This window comes from Diabrotica virgifera, chromosome 6 (assembly GCF_917563875.1).
Source record: "Diabrotica virgifera virgifera chromosome 6, PGI_DIABVI_V3a".
Classification (NCBI taxonomy): domain Eukaryota; kingdom Metazoa; phylum Arthropoda; class Insecta; order Coleoptera; family Chrysomelidae; genus Diabrotica; species Diabrotica virgifera.
In genome coordinates this window covers 250,656,063-250,676,015 of record NC_065448.1, presented here as the reverse complement: position 1 = coordinate 250,676,015, position 19,953 = coordinate 250,656,063, and the positions used below count along the sequence as shown (strand labels likewise).

The 19,953-nt window shown below is 31.2% G+C and overlaps 1 protein-coding gene across 1 annotated transcript; it reads left to right on the top strand.

The window, feature by feature from the left end:
- The first annotated feature begins 300 nt into the window (after positions 1–300).
- On the top strand, positions 301–16,098 carry LOC114338433 (protein crooked neck). Its single transcript, XM_028289040.2, has 6 exons — positions 301–467; positions 521–859; positions 3,567–3,796; positions 4,088–4,383; positions 4,988–5,256; positions 14,948–16,098. The coding sequence occupies exons 1-6, from the start codon at positions 429–431 to the stop codon at positions 16,031–16,033; spliced, it is 2,259 nt and encodes a 752-aa protein (XP_028144841.1). The 5' UTR covers positions 301–428; the 3' UTR covers positions 16,034–16,098.
- The last annotated feature ends 3,855 nt before the right edge of the window (positions 16,099–19,953 follow it).

Sequence of the window (19,953 nt, the reverse complement as noted above, 5' to 3'; positions counted from 1 at the left end):
TTAATTTTCGTTATTCTTTTTTGTCAAGAACTTTCCTTTTTAAATTATGTGTATTTGGTTTATAAATAAAGTCACTAAAATTTTTTTTAACTTATGCCATAGTCCCATTCGGTGTATTTCAAAATATTTTTTGAGGCAGAGATGTTTTATAAAAAATGTGATTCAAAATCTGTTTATTATTAACATTTTTTTAACCAGTTATCGAATTTTCTGCAAAGTATATAATATTAAATAAATGTAGTTGAAAATGATTAAGAGCAGTATTTGACAGTGAAGTCAATAAGAGCAGTATTTGACAATCAAGTCAAAAAGGAGAAGACTGTAAGTTCAACATGTCAAAACGTCAAAACAAATACATAACCTAGCTGTTTTAGATTTGCGTTTCTCCTTCTCCATATTAACAATAACCAGTTATTTTGTTTACAAAAATGGATACAAAACATCATAAAATGCCCAAAGTGGCAAAGGTAATTTACACAAAAACCCTTCGTTACCACAATCTAACTCCTTTTTGTTACAGGTGAAAAACAAAGCTCCAGCTGAAATTCAAATCACTGCTGAACAGCTTCTAAGAGAAGCCAAAGAGCGAGACTTAGAAATTCTTCCTCCTCCACCAAAACAGAAAATCTCTGATCCAGCAGAACTAGCGGACTATCAATTACGAAGGAGGAAACAATTCGAAGATAATATAAGAAAAAACCGAACTGTGATATCTAACTGGATTAAATATGCCCAGTGGGAAGAATCCCAAAAAGAAATACAGAGAGCTCGGTCAATATGGGAGAGGGCACTTGATGTTGACCATAGGAATATTACCATTTGGTTGAAATATACCGAAATGGAAATGAGAAGTAGACAGGTAAATAATATATGTACACTCTGGAGGAAGCTGAAGCTGTTTGCACTCGAAGATCCTTTTTATGTGGGGGATCATCCCATTCTGGGTTTGGTTTTACAGTTTCTGGTGTGATTTCGCTGTTTTCTCAATTCTTCTCTCTTTTTGATTGTCATCATCATCATTAGCTCTACAACCCATGGTGGGTCTTGGTCTATTCCAGAATCAGCTTCCATTTTTCAATTTCATACTCTTAATACTCGTAAGTCATCTTCCATCTGGTCCTTAAATCAAGCTCTGGGCCTGACTCTTCTTGTCACTTCATCAGGTCTTTGGTTATAAATGTGTTTCGAAGGCTCCATCTCATTCATTCTCTCTAAGTAGCCTGTTTATTTTGATAATTCTACCAACACTAGGCTTGCTATATAGGCGGTAAAACTCAAAATTATAGTGTACCATAATCCATTTTCCTGCATGCCTTTATAAATAATATTTATTATTATATATTATCATCTCAGACATATTATGTCTGAGAATTTTACATTCAAAACAGCCTAACCATTCTTCATCACTTTTTGTTACCGTCTACGTTTCTGACGTGTAAGTGAGAACATGCTTGATTAGAGTTCTGTATATCAATATTTTTGTTATTTTTGTGACTATGTTTGATGTTAAAAGTTTCTTTAATCCATAGTAAGCTCAGTTTGCTAGATATATACATGTTTCTCTTTGATTGTCCTTGCTCTATTTCTAATTTCCATATGTCTTAAGTCTTCTTCATTTTCCCTGTTTGGTCCCGGTATTTTTCTCATAATCTTCCTCTCAAAAACTTGTTCCTCTTCTCTTGATGTTAATGTAAATGTCTCTGAAGCATATACCACTATTGGTCGTTTGGCTCTTTTTGTAGATTTTTATTTTTCTGTTTCAGCTTATCTTCTTATCTATAAACATTTTTATTTCTGTAGAATAAGCAACTCTGGACCTCGTAGATAAACTACACTATGTAGACATGGTGTTGCTTTGAATAAGTTCCTTTAATCCACTTATTTTATTAGTTGGATTATACAAATTGCTTATACAGAGTGAGTTTTATGTATGGAAACACTCAATTATCTCAGAAATGACTTACACGATTTTTATAGGTTTTGGTGGGTACGGGTTTTCTTATGTGGCCGATATTATAATGCTAATTACATTGTTGTCAGAGTTTCCGTTTTTCTGGAAATCTAATGAACTTTCTTATTTCAAATGGATCATCCTGTATATTTTTTTATATCCATTTTGAAGTCCTTAAGAAATACTGATTATTTTTCATGTTATATTCCCTATACCTAAATACCATAATTTCGGACTTATTGCTATATTTATTTTAAAAAAAATTTTAATCAAATTATAAAAATCATTTTTTTCGGCCCTGGTAAACATTATTTTAGGTTATTTGGATCATTGTGAACAAAAAAGATCTTTTGTAATCTTTCTCCAAAATTAATCGTTTCCGAGTTATAAACAATTTGTAAAACTGAAACAATTTATAAAACAGTTATAAAACTGAAAACAATCGAATAATGACGATTTTCAAGGTTCAAAAACACAAATCCAAAATATTATTTTTGAAACTGCGAAGTACCCCAATTTAAGTTCAAGCCTTATTTTATCAGATACCGATAAGTAATTTTAGCTTGTTTCATTTTAAAACATTATTTTTTAGTTGTTAATGCAGCTCGATCGCCTGTCCTCTCATATGCACTTCATTAACAATTAAAAAGCAATGTTTTAGAATAAAACGAGCCAAAAATCTTATAGCAAGCTATTAGAAGAATAGTTGAGCTAGAATTTAGATACTTCGTAATTTCAAAAATTATATTTTTTACTTGTGTTTTTGAACCTTGAAGATCGTCATTATTCGATTCTTTTCAGTTTTAAATTGTTTATTGCTCGAAAACGATTAACTTTAGAGAAAAATTATAAAAGATCTTTTTTGTTCCCAATGATCGAAAGAACGTAAAATAATATCTACTCGGCCAGAAATAATTGATTTTTTTATAATTTATTTAAATTTTTTTTTAATACATGTATCAATAACTCCGAAATTATGGCATTTAGGTATAGGGAATATAACATAAAAAATAATCAGTATTTCTTAAGGACTTAAAAACGCAAAAATATACAGGGTATTCCATTTGAAATAAGAAAGTTTGTTAGATTTCCAGAAAAACGGAAGATCTGACGACAATTTAATTACCATTATAACATCGGCCGCATTAGGAAACCCCTACCTGCCAAAACCTATAAATATCGTATAAGCCGTTTTCGAGATAATTGAGTGTTTTCATACATAAAACTCACACTGTATATTATCAATAACATATGGTCATATTGTCTTTCAACCAATTATGGAATATATCAGATTTTTATTAACGTCCTAAGTGCACTAAACTTTGTTGCAAACACACACTAAACACAATTGCTCGAAATGACATAGTGTAATATTTACCTCCGAGGTCCAGAACTGCAGATAACAAGCTAATGATATTTTATTATGCATCTCCTTCATGGCATATTGAGTTTCCGTCCAGTGATTTACAGTGATGATATTTTGATTTAAACCAATAATAATGGAAAATCATAGCTCATAGCGCAGATAACCGGCATCCCAGATAATCTATGCATAGAATATCAGGGTTCTACTTTACCATCTATTTATTCTGATAGAAATATTTTTGTGTCTTAGGTTAATCATGCTAGAAATCTATGGGACAGAGCCACAGTTCTTTTGCCACGAGTTAATCAGTTTTGGTACAAATATACTTATATGGAAGAAATGTTAGAAAATGTACCAGGTGCCAGAGCAGTTTTTGAACGATGGATGGACTGGCAACCTGACGAACAAGCCTGGCAAACCTATATTAACTTTGAACTCCGCTATAAAGAGATTGATAGAGCCAGACAAATATATGAAAGGTAAGCAATTTCCAAAGTTTTATTTAAAATAATTAAAACGAACAATTGGACTTCGTAAGTCCTAGGTTTTCACCAACCATGATCAGAAGTAGAACTGAAAGTCGATATTTTAACTCTTCGTGTAACTTTGCGTTAATTGATATACGATTTCACTACTTTTTAGTCATTTTTTACAAACTTTCGGTCATAACCTTTTAACCAAAATAACATCAATATATTTGACTACTAGAAATAAATATTTTACTAAACATCTCAACTAAAGGGATTCATTTTTATGGTTTTTTATTGCAGATTTGTCATAACACATCCCGAAGTAAAACACTGGATAAAATACGCCCGTTTTGAGGAAAATCATGGCTTTATACACTCTTCTAGACAGATATATGAGAGAGCAGTACAATTCTATGGTGACGATCATTTAGATGAGAAACTGTACATTGCATTTGCGAAGTTTGAGGAAAACCAAAAGGAGCATGATAGGGCGAGAGTTATTTACAAGTATGCTCTCGATCACATACCTAAAGATGAAACTAAGGAACTCTACAAGGCGTATACAATACACGAGAAGAAATATGGCGACAGAAGTGGTAATTATTACAAATTATTTATAATAGAAAATATCTTTTGTCTGATATATTATCAGTTTTGTTTTGTTTTGATGGAATAATAATATATATCGACAGTTAAACTGCAAAACCTCGTAAGTCGATTTTGGGTCCATTATTACTTTTATACTTTGTTGGTTTATACTTTTACATATCTTTTAAACCAGGGAAGCTTGTAAGTCAATATTTAAATTTAATGGTACTAGCGACATCTACAAAAACCTCATAAGTAAGATTTTAAGTTACAAAACCTCGTAAGTTGCATTTTTATGAGACAAAACCTCGTGAGTTTAATAATAGTTTAAGATTTTAAGTAACAAAACCTTGTAAGTCGCTCTTTGACAAAAAAAAAACAATATTACTGAATTTTACTTAATGGTAATGGAATCGTTACCTACGAAGAACCCTACATACACAAAACAAATAAATTGAATCTTACATAAAGAAGCCAAAATGTTTTTCGTCTCTGCTCTAAAGTTACATAAAACTGACTTACAAGGTTTTGCAGTTTAACCGTCGTTTTTCTATAGATCTATTATGATCGAATTGTAATGTATATAGCTTATATAATATCATTTTTTGTAAGGTATCGAAGAAGTTATTATGTCAAAACGAAAACTTCAATATGAGCAAGAAATACTGCAAAATCCAACCAACTATGACGCATGGTTTGATTATCTTCGACTAGTGGAAGGAGAAAATGATCTCGATATTACACGAGAAACCTATGAAAGAGCTATTGCTAATATTCCTCCAACAAAAAACAAACAGTTTTGGAGAAGATATATTTATTTATGGATTAATTATGCGATATTTGAAGAACTTGAGGCTAAAGATTATGAAAGAACTCGTCAGGTAAAGTATATAATAGAACAGGTCTGACCCAAAAGTATCCCACCGTTGTTCATAACTTCAATGGTTTTATTCTTCGTTATCCAGCTCATTGCACTCTTCGTAGTAGTAGGTCTTATATTTGTTTTCCCAGGAGGGATAATATGAATTGCTAATTAAAAAACTGAAAAATGACAGATCTTGTGGATCTGATGACATTCTAGGATTTATTCTTCTTCAGGTGCCATCTCTATGACGGAGGTTGGCAATCATCATAGCTATTCGGACTTTAGAGAAGGCTGTTCTGAAAAAACTTCATGAGATGTACATCCATACCATTCTCTCAGGTTACGCAGCCATGATATTCTAAGTCTCCCTATGTTTCTTTTTCCTTGGATCTTCCTGGATCCTTGCATAATGAGTTGGAGCAAGTTGTATCTCTCTCCACATGTAATGAGATATTCCAATTTTCTTGTTTTGATTGCATTTAAGACTTCCATTTCTTTATTCATCTTTCTCAGAACCTCTTTGTTTGTAACATGTTCTCTCTATGATATTTCCAGGGTTTATTACATTGATGCAATAATTTCATCTCTTACACATCTATTAAATTAGACTAGATGACCCGGTGAACTTCGTAGCACCTTAGATAGTGGGTCATAATTAGATAATGTGTTTTAATTTTGATTCTAGGTCAATAAGGAACTTGCATAAATTTGAAATTCGAAAAGAATGTTATAAATCGCAACATAAAATAATTTAAAACATGTATCAAAGATAAAAAGTTGTTTTTGTGTTCCGTTTGGCCCCTAAAAACAATTCTAAATTCAAATTATTGCAGCTAGCCTAAAACGCGTCGTGACGTCATAGGGTTGTGTGTCTAAATTCTGCACCAGCAAAGTAAACAAAATTGTATATAATTTTAATTTTATTTTAATTACTGACCCGACGAACTTCGTACCGGTGTTATTGTGAATTAAATAATGATATCTCAAAGTTCACTAAGTAAATTAACAGAAAATCTAAAAAATAATGTATGACAAAAATTTGCATCAATGTAATGCTTTTTTATAAACAATACTCTATTCTTGGTGCAAAATAAATAACGATGACGGTTTCCCTACGCGCAAAAATTTTCCGTGTGCCAAACCTGAAAACTCGTTACTTTTTAAACGAAGTTATTCTTGCAATTTTCAAACGGTAAGTCCGTTGGAATCATTAGTATAAGCGGGATCAAGACATCATTTTCTTTGTATATTTCCAAACCATCTCTCTTATCAATTAAAACACATATTCTTCTACTTTTAAGTCGGCAAAACAGTAATTTGCATTGAGACATATTAAAAATATAACATTTTATTGATATGGCCAAACCATCTCTCAAATGAAATCAAATACGTCATACTCTTTCACTCATGAATTGAAACACACATTTTTCAACTTTTAGGTAGGCAAAATAGTGAGTAGTATTGAGAAATATTAACATATATACTTAACTTTCTTTTGATATGACCAAACCATCTCCCTCATAAATTACAAACACATATTCTTCCACTTTTAAGTCGGTAAAACAGTAATTTGCATTGAGAAATATTAAACATAATTTTATAAAATTGAATGGGCTATATTTTTTATAATTTTATAACTTTCTTTTGATCGGTCCAAACCATCTCACCCACGAATTCAAACACATATTCTTCCCCTTTAAGCCGGCAAAATACTGATTTGCATTGAGAAATATTAAACATAATATCTTATATATTCGAAAACAATGTTATATAGTATATAACATTCTTTTCATATGACCAAACCATCTCGCTCATGAATAAACAATCCCATATTCTTCCATTTTTTCAGCAAAACAGTAACTTGTATTGAGAAATATTAAACAAATTTGTATAAAATTATTTTGATATGTCCAAACCATCTCTCTTATAAATTAAAACATATATTCTTCCATTTTGAATAGGCAACACAGTGAGTAGCATTGAGAGATATGAAACATATATAACATTCCTTTGATATGACCACACCTTCTCTTACAGGAATTCAAAAACATACTGTTGCACTTTAAAGATATTTAAATTATATTTCATTCCGTATAAGTATTTTCCATATCTTAACCCAACGGTTATTAAGTAAATTTAAGAACGCCACTTTTTGTTTGAATCTTTAAATCGCAATTACAAACAATTTCTCACTTGTTTCAGAGAAGTGCACGTTACACGCATTGTGTTAAAAGTGCAACAATAATAAGTTGCACCCATAGAGCACTGCATGACTCAGTGCACTTTTAACTCGCCGCCATCAAATATTAAATGTAAAATAATTTTTTTTTAATTCATACCTTAAAATTCTAAATATTAATTAATTATGACAATAACAAAAAATATTATCGATCATTTAAGACACGCAATAGTGTTCACGATATTTTTCGTTTGTTCCTCTAGTTAACATGAATAAACTGGATGGTTTGCCCAGGCGAAAGCAAGTTTTTTTGAAAATTTCGTAAAATTAAAAAATTCATATTTTATCCAATTTGAGTCCAAAAGTTAATCTGCTGCACTTTTCAATTATAAAATTTCCCGTTGTTTCTTCTTCTGTGCTCAGAATTTTTCTACGACTTACGGTTCGCGCTAACGCACGGCATAACGCAGTTCGGAAACGGACTGCGCTAGAGAAGTAAAAATAGCACCGTTTTGTTCGGAATCCAGCAGGGAGTCCACCTGCGAAATTTCATGAAAATCGGTCAAGTGGTTTCGGAGGAGTTTGGCAACAAAGCCTGCGAAAGAGAATTTTATATATATAGATGTTAAACCACGAAATTTTTTTAAAAAAATAACGGTTAAAGATAGAAAAGTGAAAATTTAGGATTGTATATATCTTTTGCTTCTGAATCATATACAATTAAGAAAAATCGGTTTGTCGAAAAACTTAAATAAAAATAAAAAAAAATAAAAAAAATTATTAGGGGGGGCAAAGCCCCCTTATGACGTACGGCTATGAAATATAGATAACAACCTACTCCCTGTCCGGTCGAGTCCACCTGCGAAATTTCATGAAAATCGGTCAAGTGGTTTCGGAGGAGTTTGGCAACAAAGCCTGCGAAAGAGAATTTTATATATATAGATGTTAAACCACGAAATTTTTTTAAAAAAATAACGGTTAAAGATAGAAAAGTGAAAATTTAGGATTGTATGTATCTTTTGCTTCTGAATCATATAGAATTAAGAAAAATCGGTTTGTCGAAAAATAAAAAAAAATATTAGGGGGGGCAAAGCCCCCTTATGACGTACGGACATGAAATATAGATAACAACCTACTCCCTGTCCGGTCGAGTCCACCTGCGAAATTTCATGAAAATCGGTCAAGTGGTTTCGGAGGAGTTTGGCAACAAAGCCTGCGAAAGAGAATTTTATATATATAGATGTTAAACCACGAAATTTAAAAAAAAAATAACGGTTAAAGATAGAAAAGTGAAAATTTAGGATTGTATGTATCTTTCGCTTCTGAATCATATACAATTAAGAAAACTCGGTTTGTCGAAAAATAAAAAAAATTATTAGGGGGGGCAAAGCCCCCTTATGACGTACGGCTATGAAATATAGATAACAACCTACTCCCTGTCCGGTCGAGTCCACCTGCGAAATTTCATGAAAATCGGTCAAGTGGTTTCGGAGGAGTTTGGCAACAAAGCCTGCGAAAGAGAATTTTATATATACAGGGTGGTTCATCTTATTCGCCTCGGTCTCTGTACGGAAAACCACTTGATATTTTAAAAAATTTTCTTCACAGAAATATACAGGGCCTTTAATACTACAACCTAAAAATAATGTCAATTATACAGGGTGTTCCAAAAAAGAGAGGTATATCAAAGTTATATTTTTTCTTATGGAATGCCCTATATCTGATGACATTATTGAATTGACCTTAAAAAATAAGCTATACTTTCATAAGAGTTCCCTATACCTAAATACAGGGTGTTTTGATTTATTTCGATTTTTATAAAAATGTAAGGTTTTAGAAAAAAATAAATATCTACGAATCTAAGAAGCAGTAACAAATTCTTTCTTGGATCTTAATAATAGACTATTTAGCATACTTAAACAGATGCTTATTGCAACAAAATTTTTTACAGGCTGGTCAAAATATGAGATAGTTCTATTAACAAATTCAAGCTGTAATAACTTACTTATTTTAAATGGAACACCCTGTATCTTACTAGTCTATCGCGTAGAAAATTTACTTAGCTTTCAATTTGTATTAGGCTTTCCTATACCTATCTTTTTACAGGGTGGTCAAAATATTAGATTGTTCTATTAACAAATTCAAGCTGTAATAACTTACTTATTTTAAATGGAACACCCTGTATCTTACTAGTCTATCGAGTAGAAAATTTACTTAGCTTTCAATTCTTATTAGGGTTTCCTATACCTATCTAGCTTCATTTTTTAAATATTTAAAGATTTCCTAATTTGTAAGCTTTAAAAATTAGAATTAAGTACCTATGTCGTGGTTATGTACAACACATCACCAACACCGGCAATATACTTAGATATCTTAGTCAAGATAGTTTCATTAATAAAATTCACATTTTTATCATTTAATCACACAGAGTGTTCTTATTTTAAATGACATACTCGATATTCTATTCTTTATAATGGAAGATATTTAAAATCTCTTCAATTCCATGTTAACATTCTCAACACACATGTTATTCTGTAAATATAAATTCCCATGTTATTCTGTAAATACCCATTTTTACATATTTTTGTACAATAGGCTCGTTTTCGTCAAAGTAGCCATTGCATTTAATTGTTTGTAATTGCGATTTAAAGATTCAAACAAAAAGTGGCGTTCTTAAATTTACTTAATAACCGTTGGGTTAAGATATGGAAAATACTTATACGGAATGAAATATAATTTAAATATCTTCCAGAATACGGCATCTAATATAGGGTATGCAGTTTAAAATAAACATATTTTTCAATTTCACATGTAGGCCAAAATCAACTAAAATAATACAACACTCTGTGTGATTACATGATAACAATGAATATTTTATTATTAATGACAGTATTTTATCTAAGTATATTGCCGGTGTTGGTGGTGTGTTGTACATAAACACGACATAGGTACTTATGTAATTCTAATTTTTAAAGCTTACAAATTAGGAAATCTTTAAATATTTAAAAAATGAAGGGAGATAGGTATAGGAAACCCTAATAATAATTGAAAGCTAAGTAAACTTTCTACTCGATAGACTAGTAAGCTACAGGGTGTTCCATTTAAAATAAGTAAGTTATTACAGCTTGAATTTGTTAATAGAACAATCTAATATTTTGACCACCCTGTAAAAAGATAGGTATAGGAAACCCTAATACAAATTGAAACCTAAGCAAATTTTCTACGCGATAGACTAGTAAGATACAGGGTGTTCCATTTAAAATAAGTAAGTTATTACAGCTTGAATTTGTTAATAGAACAATCTCATATTTTGACCACCCTGTAAGAAATTTTGTTGCAATAAGCATCTGTTTAAGTATTCTAAATAGTCTATTATTAAGATCCAAGAAATAATTTGTTACTGCTTCTTAGATTCGTAGATATTTATTTTTTTCTAAAACCTTACATTTTTATAAAAATCGAAATAAATCAAAACACCCTGTATTTAGGTATAGGGAACCCTTATGAAAGTATAGCTTATTTTTTAAGGTCAATTCAATAATGTCATCAGATATAGGGCATTCCATAAGAAAAAATATAACTTTGATATACCACTCTTTTTTGGAACACCCTGTATAATTCACATTATTTTTAATTTGTAGTATTAAAGGCCCTGTATATTTCTGTGAAGAAATTTTTTTAAAATATCAAGTGGTTTTCCGTACAGAGACCGAGGCGAATAAGATGAACCACCCTGTATAGATGTTAAACCACGAAATTTTTTTAAAAAAATAACGGTTAAAGACAGAAAAGTGAAAATTTAGGATTGTATGTACCTTTTGCTTCTGAATCATATAGAATTAAGAAAAATCGGTTTGTCGAAAAATAAAAAAAAAATTTAGGGGGAGCAAAGCCCCCTTATAACGTACGGCTATGAAATATAAATAACAACCTACTCCCTGTCCGGTCTAGTCCACCTGCCAAATTTCATGAAAATCGGTCAAGTGGTTTCGGAGGAGTTTGGCAACAAAGCCTGCGAAAGAGAATTTTATATATATAGATTTTTATAAATTTGATTATCTTACTTAATTTGAACTTGAACAGACTGTATGCATATTTTGTCATTTTATTAGTTCATATACAGGGTGATTGATTAGTGGGGTAAAGCTCAATAGATCCGCTTTAGTAATAGATAGCAAAAAAAATTAATAACAAAAATTTTAGCCACCTTTGAGCTTCACATTACAAAATTAGTTAGAATGTTACAGGGTGTTCGATAACACAGTGGCAGACCAAACTTATGTTTTTTTAAATGGAACACCCTATATTTTATTTTATATTCGGAAGCCTGTTAACTTCTCCATCACAAAAATATAAAGGTTTGTTATATTATACAGGGTATTAACAAATTTATAACCAATTTTGTATGAAGATCGTAACAAGTTTAACTCCCTGTATAAATAAAAATAAGCACAACAGCAATGGTTTATTAATGGCATATTTTTTTTTATTTATTGTCAAAATTTTCAAGAATTATTGACGTTTCTTATTTTTTTTATATTAAATACAGGGTGAGTCAAAACGCAAGTACATTATTTTCTGAGCAATGTTAAATGGAACACCCTGTATTTTATATCATTATTGAAAAGTAACATTACCATACTTTAATTTTTATATAACATTCCCTATGTCCAAATTTATTAGTTTTCGAGATATTTTCATTTTTCAGAGCAAATTATTTTAGGTGCCTAAATTTATCTAAATTTTAAGTAAGCCATGACTGAATTGACTATTGACGATTAATGATTATCAATCCGGTAACCAATGTAACAATGTAGCAAATAAAGAAATAACAAGCTGAAAATGCGAGAATTATCATAACGAAAACTTTGTTTATTTACGTATTTTAATTCATAATATGGAAAATTTCTTTTATGAAAAGTTGTTTAGTATTAAAGGCTATGTTTTAATATGCAATTATATCCTAATTTAAATATTGTGAACTATAAAGGTACTCTACTCTCGAACGAAATTCATATTTTTTGGCATACCTCGAATAAAATTGATAAAATTTGATATATGATGATTGCATCTTAGATGTTAGACCATGCAGATCTTTTTATGAAGAATAGCTTTTCTTCGTAAAATTAATAATAAAAGAGTTATGAATGAAAATGATATTGGTATTCGTAATTTGAGAAAAATTTTCAAATATTTTTTTATCTTTAGAAGGATGTACAAGTAATTAGAACATAGTTTTTAACTCCAAACAACTTTTTATAATAACACTTTTCAATATTGTAAAAAATAAAGATACTTTAATCTTGATCGAACTTCATATTTTTTGACATACCTCGTATAATATAGATTTGATATCTAATAAAAATAAATAAATAGATACAAAATAAACAGTTCTCCTTGAAAATAGTGAACTGTAATTTAACATTACATTAAATAAATAAATAAAATTTGTTTATCTGACATTTCAATTTTATGTTGACGTTTAGTTGCGTCAAACGAAAACAAAGTGGAGTTGACGTTTCTATGTCGAAAGAAAATGATTAAAGGAGACTTGTGACGTCACAATGACGACTTTGAGGTCGGATATCTCGAAGATGGTTAGAGATAGCGAAATGCCGTTTTCAGATTTGGATTCAGAAGACAAAACTACATAGGAATCCATCGCTAGGTGGCCTCTAGATATTTCAGGAGCGGCAACGCAATAACACACACACTTTTGCGAATTTATAAACGAAAAGTTTTCGTTGAAAATAATTTATTAGTAATACATTTTACAAAAAAAACACAACCACAACATGCAACATGTTTGAAACAATTAAAAACTACTTTTTTATGTGAATGTAACTAATAAAGGAAGAAAATTAGTAAGAAATTTTACAAAAAAACACACAAACACAAAATACATTTTGTGAAGACAATTAAACACTACTTTTGTATGTAAATGTAACAATGTAACAAATAAAGAACGAAAAATAATTTATCAGTAATACATTTTGCAAAAAAAACATGTTTGAAAAAATTAGAAGCTACTTTTAATAAAATATTTTTAATATTTAATTACATAAGGTGTTCAAAATTACCTCCTAACACATTTATGCACGCCTAAAAACTATCATTGAATGAGCTACTTAATACTCTACGAAGCATTTGTAAATTAACACATCCAAATACACTTTGTATTTTATTTTTCATCTCATCCCTTGTTGTTGGAGGTATTTTATAAACTTCATTATTAACATAACCCCAAAAAAATCAGTCCAGTTTATTAAATTCTGGGGATTTGGGTGGTCACGCTACTGGTCCATTGAAAAATAAATATATCTCGAAAACTAATAAATTTAGACATAGGGAATGTTATCTAAAAATTAAAGTACGGTAATGGTACTTTTCAATGGTGATATAAAATACAGGGTGTTCTATTTAATATTACTGAGAAAATAATGTACTTGCGTTTTGACTCACCCTGTATTTGTTATAAAGAAAATTAGCAATATCAATCATTCTTGAAAATTTTGAGAATACAGTAGAACGTCGATAATCCGGACGTCAAAAATCCGGACCGTCAATAATCCGGATTTGTATCTAGCAAAAATATCTGATTCCTTTAAAATAAATTAAGAACTTAGGTGCGAAAAACGAACCTCTACCGCGGTTCAAAAATATTTTACACATTTTTTTAAAGCCCAAATAATGTCTGATGGTTTTTACTGTACACATGCTGCTATTATAAATTAATACAATACAGTGTTTAAACATAAAAAAAATGTTTTGATTAATTTCACCTCTATTTTTAGACACTTTACTGTACAAGAGAAAACATACAATTTTAAAAAGTTTGTTGTACTTTAATGTGTATACTGGCTTTTTTTAGGTAATTTCGATATTCCGGATAATTTGATAATCCGGATGGGGTCCGGTCCCAACTAATCCGGATTATTGACGTTCTACTGTACGTAAAAAATATGGCATTAATAAACCATTGCTGTTTTGCTTATTTTTATTTATACAGGGAGTTGAACTTGTCACGATTTTCATATAAAATTGGTTATATCTTTGTAAGTGCCCTGTATAACATAACAAACCTTTATATTTTTGTGTTCTATATATGTTTATATTATAAAATATAGGGTGTTCTATTTAAAAGAAAACATAAGTTTGGTCTGCCACTGTGTTATCGAACACCCTGTAACATTCTAACTAATTTTGTAATTTGAAGCTCAAAGTTGGATAAAATTTTTGTTATTAACTTTTATTGGTATCTATTACTATAGCGGATCTATAGAGCTTTATCCCACTAATCAATCACCCTGTAGATTTCGATTCACATGCGAATACAAGTAGCGTCGTTTTTAAGTCTTATAAAATATTTTTGTATGCCATTGGAAGACCAGGAATAATGCTAATCGCTAATAAACATTTCTATAGAATTTAATGCCTACAATTTTGAACCTTTACTATAGTGTTTTATTGAATAAAATATCTATTGGACAGCATTTACTTAAAACTAATAGTGCTTTTTTATTTTTAGGTTTATAAGGCTTGTTTAGAAATACTACCTCACAAGATATTTACTTTTTCCAAAATATGGTTGCTGTTTGCACAATTTGAAATTCGTCAGAAGAACTTAACTGCAGCAAGAAAAATCCTTGGAATGTCAATTGGTATGTGTCCTCGAGATAAGCTTTTTAGAGGATACATTGATCTAGAGATTCAACTAAGAGAATTTGACAGATGCAGAAAATTGTACGAAAAATTTCTTGAATTTGGACCAGACAATTGCATAACCTGGATGAAGTTTGCCGAACTGGAAACACTATTGGGGGATATAGAAAGAGCTAGAGGTATATTCGAATTAGCCATTAACCAAGCCAGACTTGACATGCCAGAATTATTGTGGAAAGCTTACATCGACTTTGAAATAGCACAAGATGAACCGGATAATGCAAGACAGATCTACGAAAGACTTCTGGAAAGAACCTCCCACGTTAAGGTTTGGCTATCGTACGCTAAATTCGAACTCAACAATCCAACAGAAGACGAATTAAATGTTCGTTTAGCTAGAAGAATCTTTGAAAGGGCTAATGAAAATCTGAAGAGCTTTCCAGAGAAAGAAGCAAGAGTGCTCCTGTTGGAAAATTGGAGGGAGTTTGAAAATAACCATGGAGACGAATCGAGCAAAGAAAAAGTTAATGCCAAAGTACCAAGAAGGATCAAAAAGAGACAGAAAGTTGTTGATGAAGATGGTATTGAACAAGGGTGGGAAGAAGTATTTGATTATATATTCCCTGAAGATGAAGCTAGTAGACCCAACTTGAAACTTCTTGCAGCTGCCAAGAACTGGAAGAAAAAAGCAGAAGATGGAGATGAAGCAGAAAGTACTAATAATGTTGTTAAAAGTAGCAGTGATAGAATAAGAGAAAAGTTGCTAGCATCTGCTAAAAATTGGAAGAAAAAGCAAGATGGAATTAAGGAAACCAGTGCAGAAGAAAACACTGGTGAAGATATGCAAGAAGATAATATCCAAAACCTGGAACAAGAAACTGAATCTAAGGACTTAGATAATGAAAATCAAGATTCCAGTAACGAAAATGATAGCAATGATGATTCTTCTTAAAAATTATTTATTTATTCTATGTTAAGTGACTGTACATATTATAATTAATATTGTTTTTGATAAAATCTTTTTACATTTTCTTTATTTTACCATATCAACATTTATATACCTCATCTCATCATCACTCGTACTATAGCACTGAAGTAAAATTTCGGCCTTCGCATGATAACGGTTTCCGAAGTGGAAATTGAAACGTCAAATAAACTTAATTTCAAACTAAAGTTGTAACTTATTTTCGATTTAAATAGTACATTGTTTTGAATAATGTTATTACGCTCACCTGCAAAATTAACCGTTGACTTGAAAAATGGGTATTTGTATCCCTCGAATTTCTTAAACCTTTTGTCCGATTTAAGTGATTTTTGAAGTTATACTTCTTTACCGGCGATATGAGGGTGAATTTTTATATGTTAAAACCTATGATCCCGGCGCATGCGCATTATAACTTTGTTCTGATTGGATGTTCAAATGACATGTCAAAAATTATTCAATATGGCGGCTGTGGCACAGCTGTACGTAGTTTGATTATTTATGGTTGTTGCGTTTTAAAATTTGTGTGAAAAGAAACAACAAACAAAAGTTAGTTAATAGTTATATGTACTGCCTTTTTAAATAGTTTTCATATACCTATATTTTTGGACTTTTGGACTATTTTGGACAAGGAAAACTCATTCTAATTTGGTAAGTAGTTTTTATTATAATCATATTGTAATTATACATTTGGATTAGGTTGAAATACAGTAGAGCGTCGATTATCCGAACTAATTGGGGGACATAGGTGTTCGGAAAACCGATTTGTTCGGATAATCGAACTACAATATATTGATACATATTTATAGTCATACATATTTATCCACAAGTGAATAAAAGCCATATTTATATACCTACATATTTATTTATATCTTGATAATGACAACTAGCAACTAAACAAAAAAGTGCAGTCTTTGCAACAACATAATTATTTTTGGATACAATATTGAAGAAAATTGAAGATATTTTAAGCGTCAATTACTAACGCTTGCTCGGTATTCGAGTGCGGGACGCGGGAGTCGATAGTTCGAATAAGCGGTCGTTCGGTTGATCGACGTTCGGATAATCGACGCTCTACTGTACATTTATTTTCTCAAGAATGGGGATTTTAGAGAGAAATCCCAAATTAGGTCCGATTTTTATTTTTAAATTATGATTTTTTGGCGTAGATTTATTTATCTAGTAGGTATGTAATGCTTTGATTTACATACTTAATTTGATTACCAACAAGAGTTCTACCAATCTTCATCTAATATATTGTTTTCTTACTGTTTTGTTATATGTTAATATTTTCTTCCACAAAATTTAAACTACATAATTTAATTATATTCAAAACAACTGTCAAACAGTAAAACGTTCAGTTACCCTATTTTTCCACATGACAAATAATGTGGAATTGGACGAGTGAGTCTAGTCTTCGATTACGAATCAAAGCGCCCCGAAAGTCACGGGTTCGATTCCCGATGCAAGTTTTTATTTTTTTATTTTTTTATGCATTTTATGATTGTAAGTATATTTGTTATATAATTTTTTTTTCAGAAAATGCGTATTTAAAATTTTTGCCAACAATAATTATCGTTCAGAAATCATTTTTTCTTTGTGGCATTTTTCAATGTGTTTGTGTGCGTTTTATTCCTTTATTTTTTTAAATTTTTGGTATTGCCTTAAAAATCACATAATATGTAGTAGAAGTATAACTTCTTACGTGCGTACAAAATACACACACATTCTTTTTTTAAATATGTTATAACCTTATTTTTTTATTAACAATATCGCTGTAATAAATGAAGAATCGCTGTAATAAACAATATACAAACTATAATAAACAATATCGCTGTAATAAATGAAGAATTTGACAGACAGCCTGTGGAGTTAACGGAGACAGTAACAGTAATGGTTACCAGAATAATAAACGAGGAAGTGGCTCAAGCGCTTCAGAAAATAAAGAAAGGAAAAGCAGTCGGACCAGATGATATTCCTGGGGAAGTCTGGAGAGCATTGGGAGAGACAGGAATAAGTTGGCTAGCAGATTTATTTAATAGAATTATGGAAGTTGGTCAAATGCCAGACGAATGGAGAAGCAGTATATTAGTACCTGTCTACAAAAACAAGGGAGACATACAACAATGTACAAACTACATGGCTATAAAACTACTTAGCCACACCATGAAAATATAGGAGAGAGTAATTGATAGACGGATACGTGAAGAAACCGAAATATCCGATAATCAATTTGGCTTTATGCGGGGCAGATCAACAACAGATGCAATTTTCATTAAAAGGCAAATGATGGAAAATACAGGAATAAAGAGACCAACGCTCATATAGTATTCATTGATCTTGAGAAAGCATATGATAGAGTTCCTCGAGAGATTCTGTGGTGGGCACTCAATAAGAAAGGAGTCCCTGGAGAATATATAAAGATTGTGAGGGATATGTATGAGGGAGTAACGACTAGTGTTAGGACAGGTGTGGGAGAGACTGATAAATTTCAGGTGAAAGTAAGATTGCACCAAGGCTCGGTGCTTAGTCCTTATTTATTCTGATTAGTTTTGGACCAGATAACAGCGAAACTACAGGGTAGCATTCCATGGTGCCTAATGTAAGCTGATGATGTAGTGTTAATAGGAAATAGTAAAAGAGACTTAGAACAAAAACTGGAACAGTGGAGACAAGCTCTCGAGGAAAAAGGTTTAAAACAGAGTATTTGGAATGTTCATTTAAAGATGGAGTTACTACAAATAAAATGGTATCTTTGGATGGTGAAATGATTGTGAAAAGCAATAGTTTTAAGTACCTAGGATCGGTATTACAGAGTAATGGAGAAATAGATGGAGATGCATGCAGTAGAATTAGGGCTGGATGGATGAAGTGGAAATGAAGCTGAAGGGAAAATTCTATATAACAGCCATAAGACCGGCTATAATGTACGGAACTGAATGTTGGGCAGTGAAAAAGAAAAAGGAACAACGAATGCATGTGGCGGAAATGAGAATGCTTAGATGTATGAGTGAAGTGACAAAGAAGGATACAATTAGAAATGAGTATATTAGGGGAAGTCTAAAGGTCCTCAATGGAGGTTGGCTACTAAAGTTGCAAATTCTTGTCTGTGTTCAGTTGTTTTTATTAGCTGTTCAAAATTTAGCCCTGTCCATTGTCTCATGTTTCTTAGCCACGATAGTCTTTTCCTTCCTAAATAGTCCTCTCTTTCCCCTATTAGTTGAGCATATTGGTACTTATTGTTTGTCAGTATGTGGTTTAGGTAAGATTGTTTTTCTAACTTTCACTGTGTTGAAAAATTCTCGTTCTTTGCCTATTTTAGCAGCACTTCCTCGTTTGAGGTATGTGATGTCTATGGAATTTTGAGGATTCTCTGTTAGATCCAGATTTCAAAGGCCCCCAATTTATTTACTGTTGATGTTTTAAGGGTCCTCGTTCCAACTGCATAGAGAAGAGTTGAACAGACGTAGCATTTTGATAAACGTAGTCCAATTTTGAGTCTTAGTCGAGAATCGCATAGCAGTCTTTTGATTTTTTCGAAAGATTTTCTTGCCTGTTCTATTATCGATTTTATTTTTAGATCGGGATTTAGGCTGCTATTGATCCAACACCCCAGGTAGTTAAAGGACCCGCAGAAACCTTATGGGAAATGGCTCTCTGTCAAATGCTCTGAAACTTTGGGTTCTGGTAGTCTTTGATGTGTAAAACAAAAGACTCAATTGGCGCGTAGCTCCAAAAAATCATAGTTTTAAGATATAAGCCTCTGAAGTTATAAGTACAGTGAGGACGTTTCAGTTGGAATAAATTCATTTTCTCGAGAATGGCCGACTCTGGAGATAAATTACAAATCAGGTTGATTTTTATTTTTAAATTACAATTTTTTGGCATAT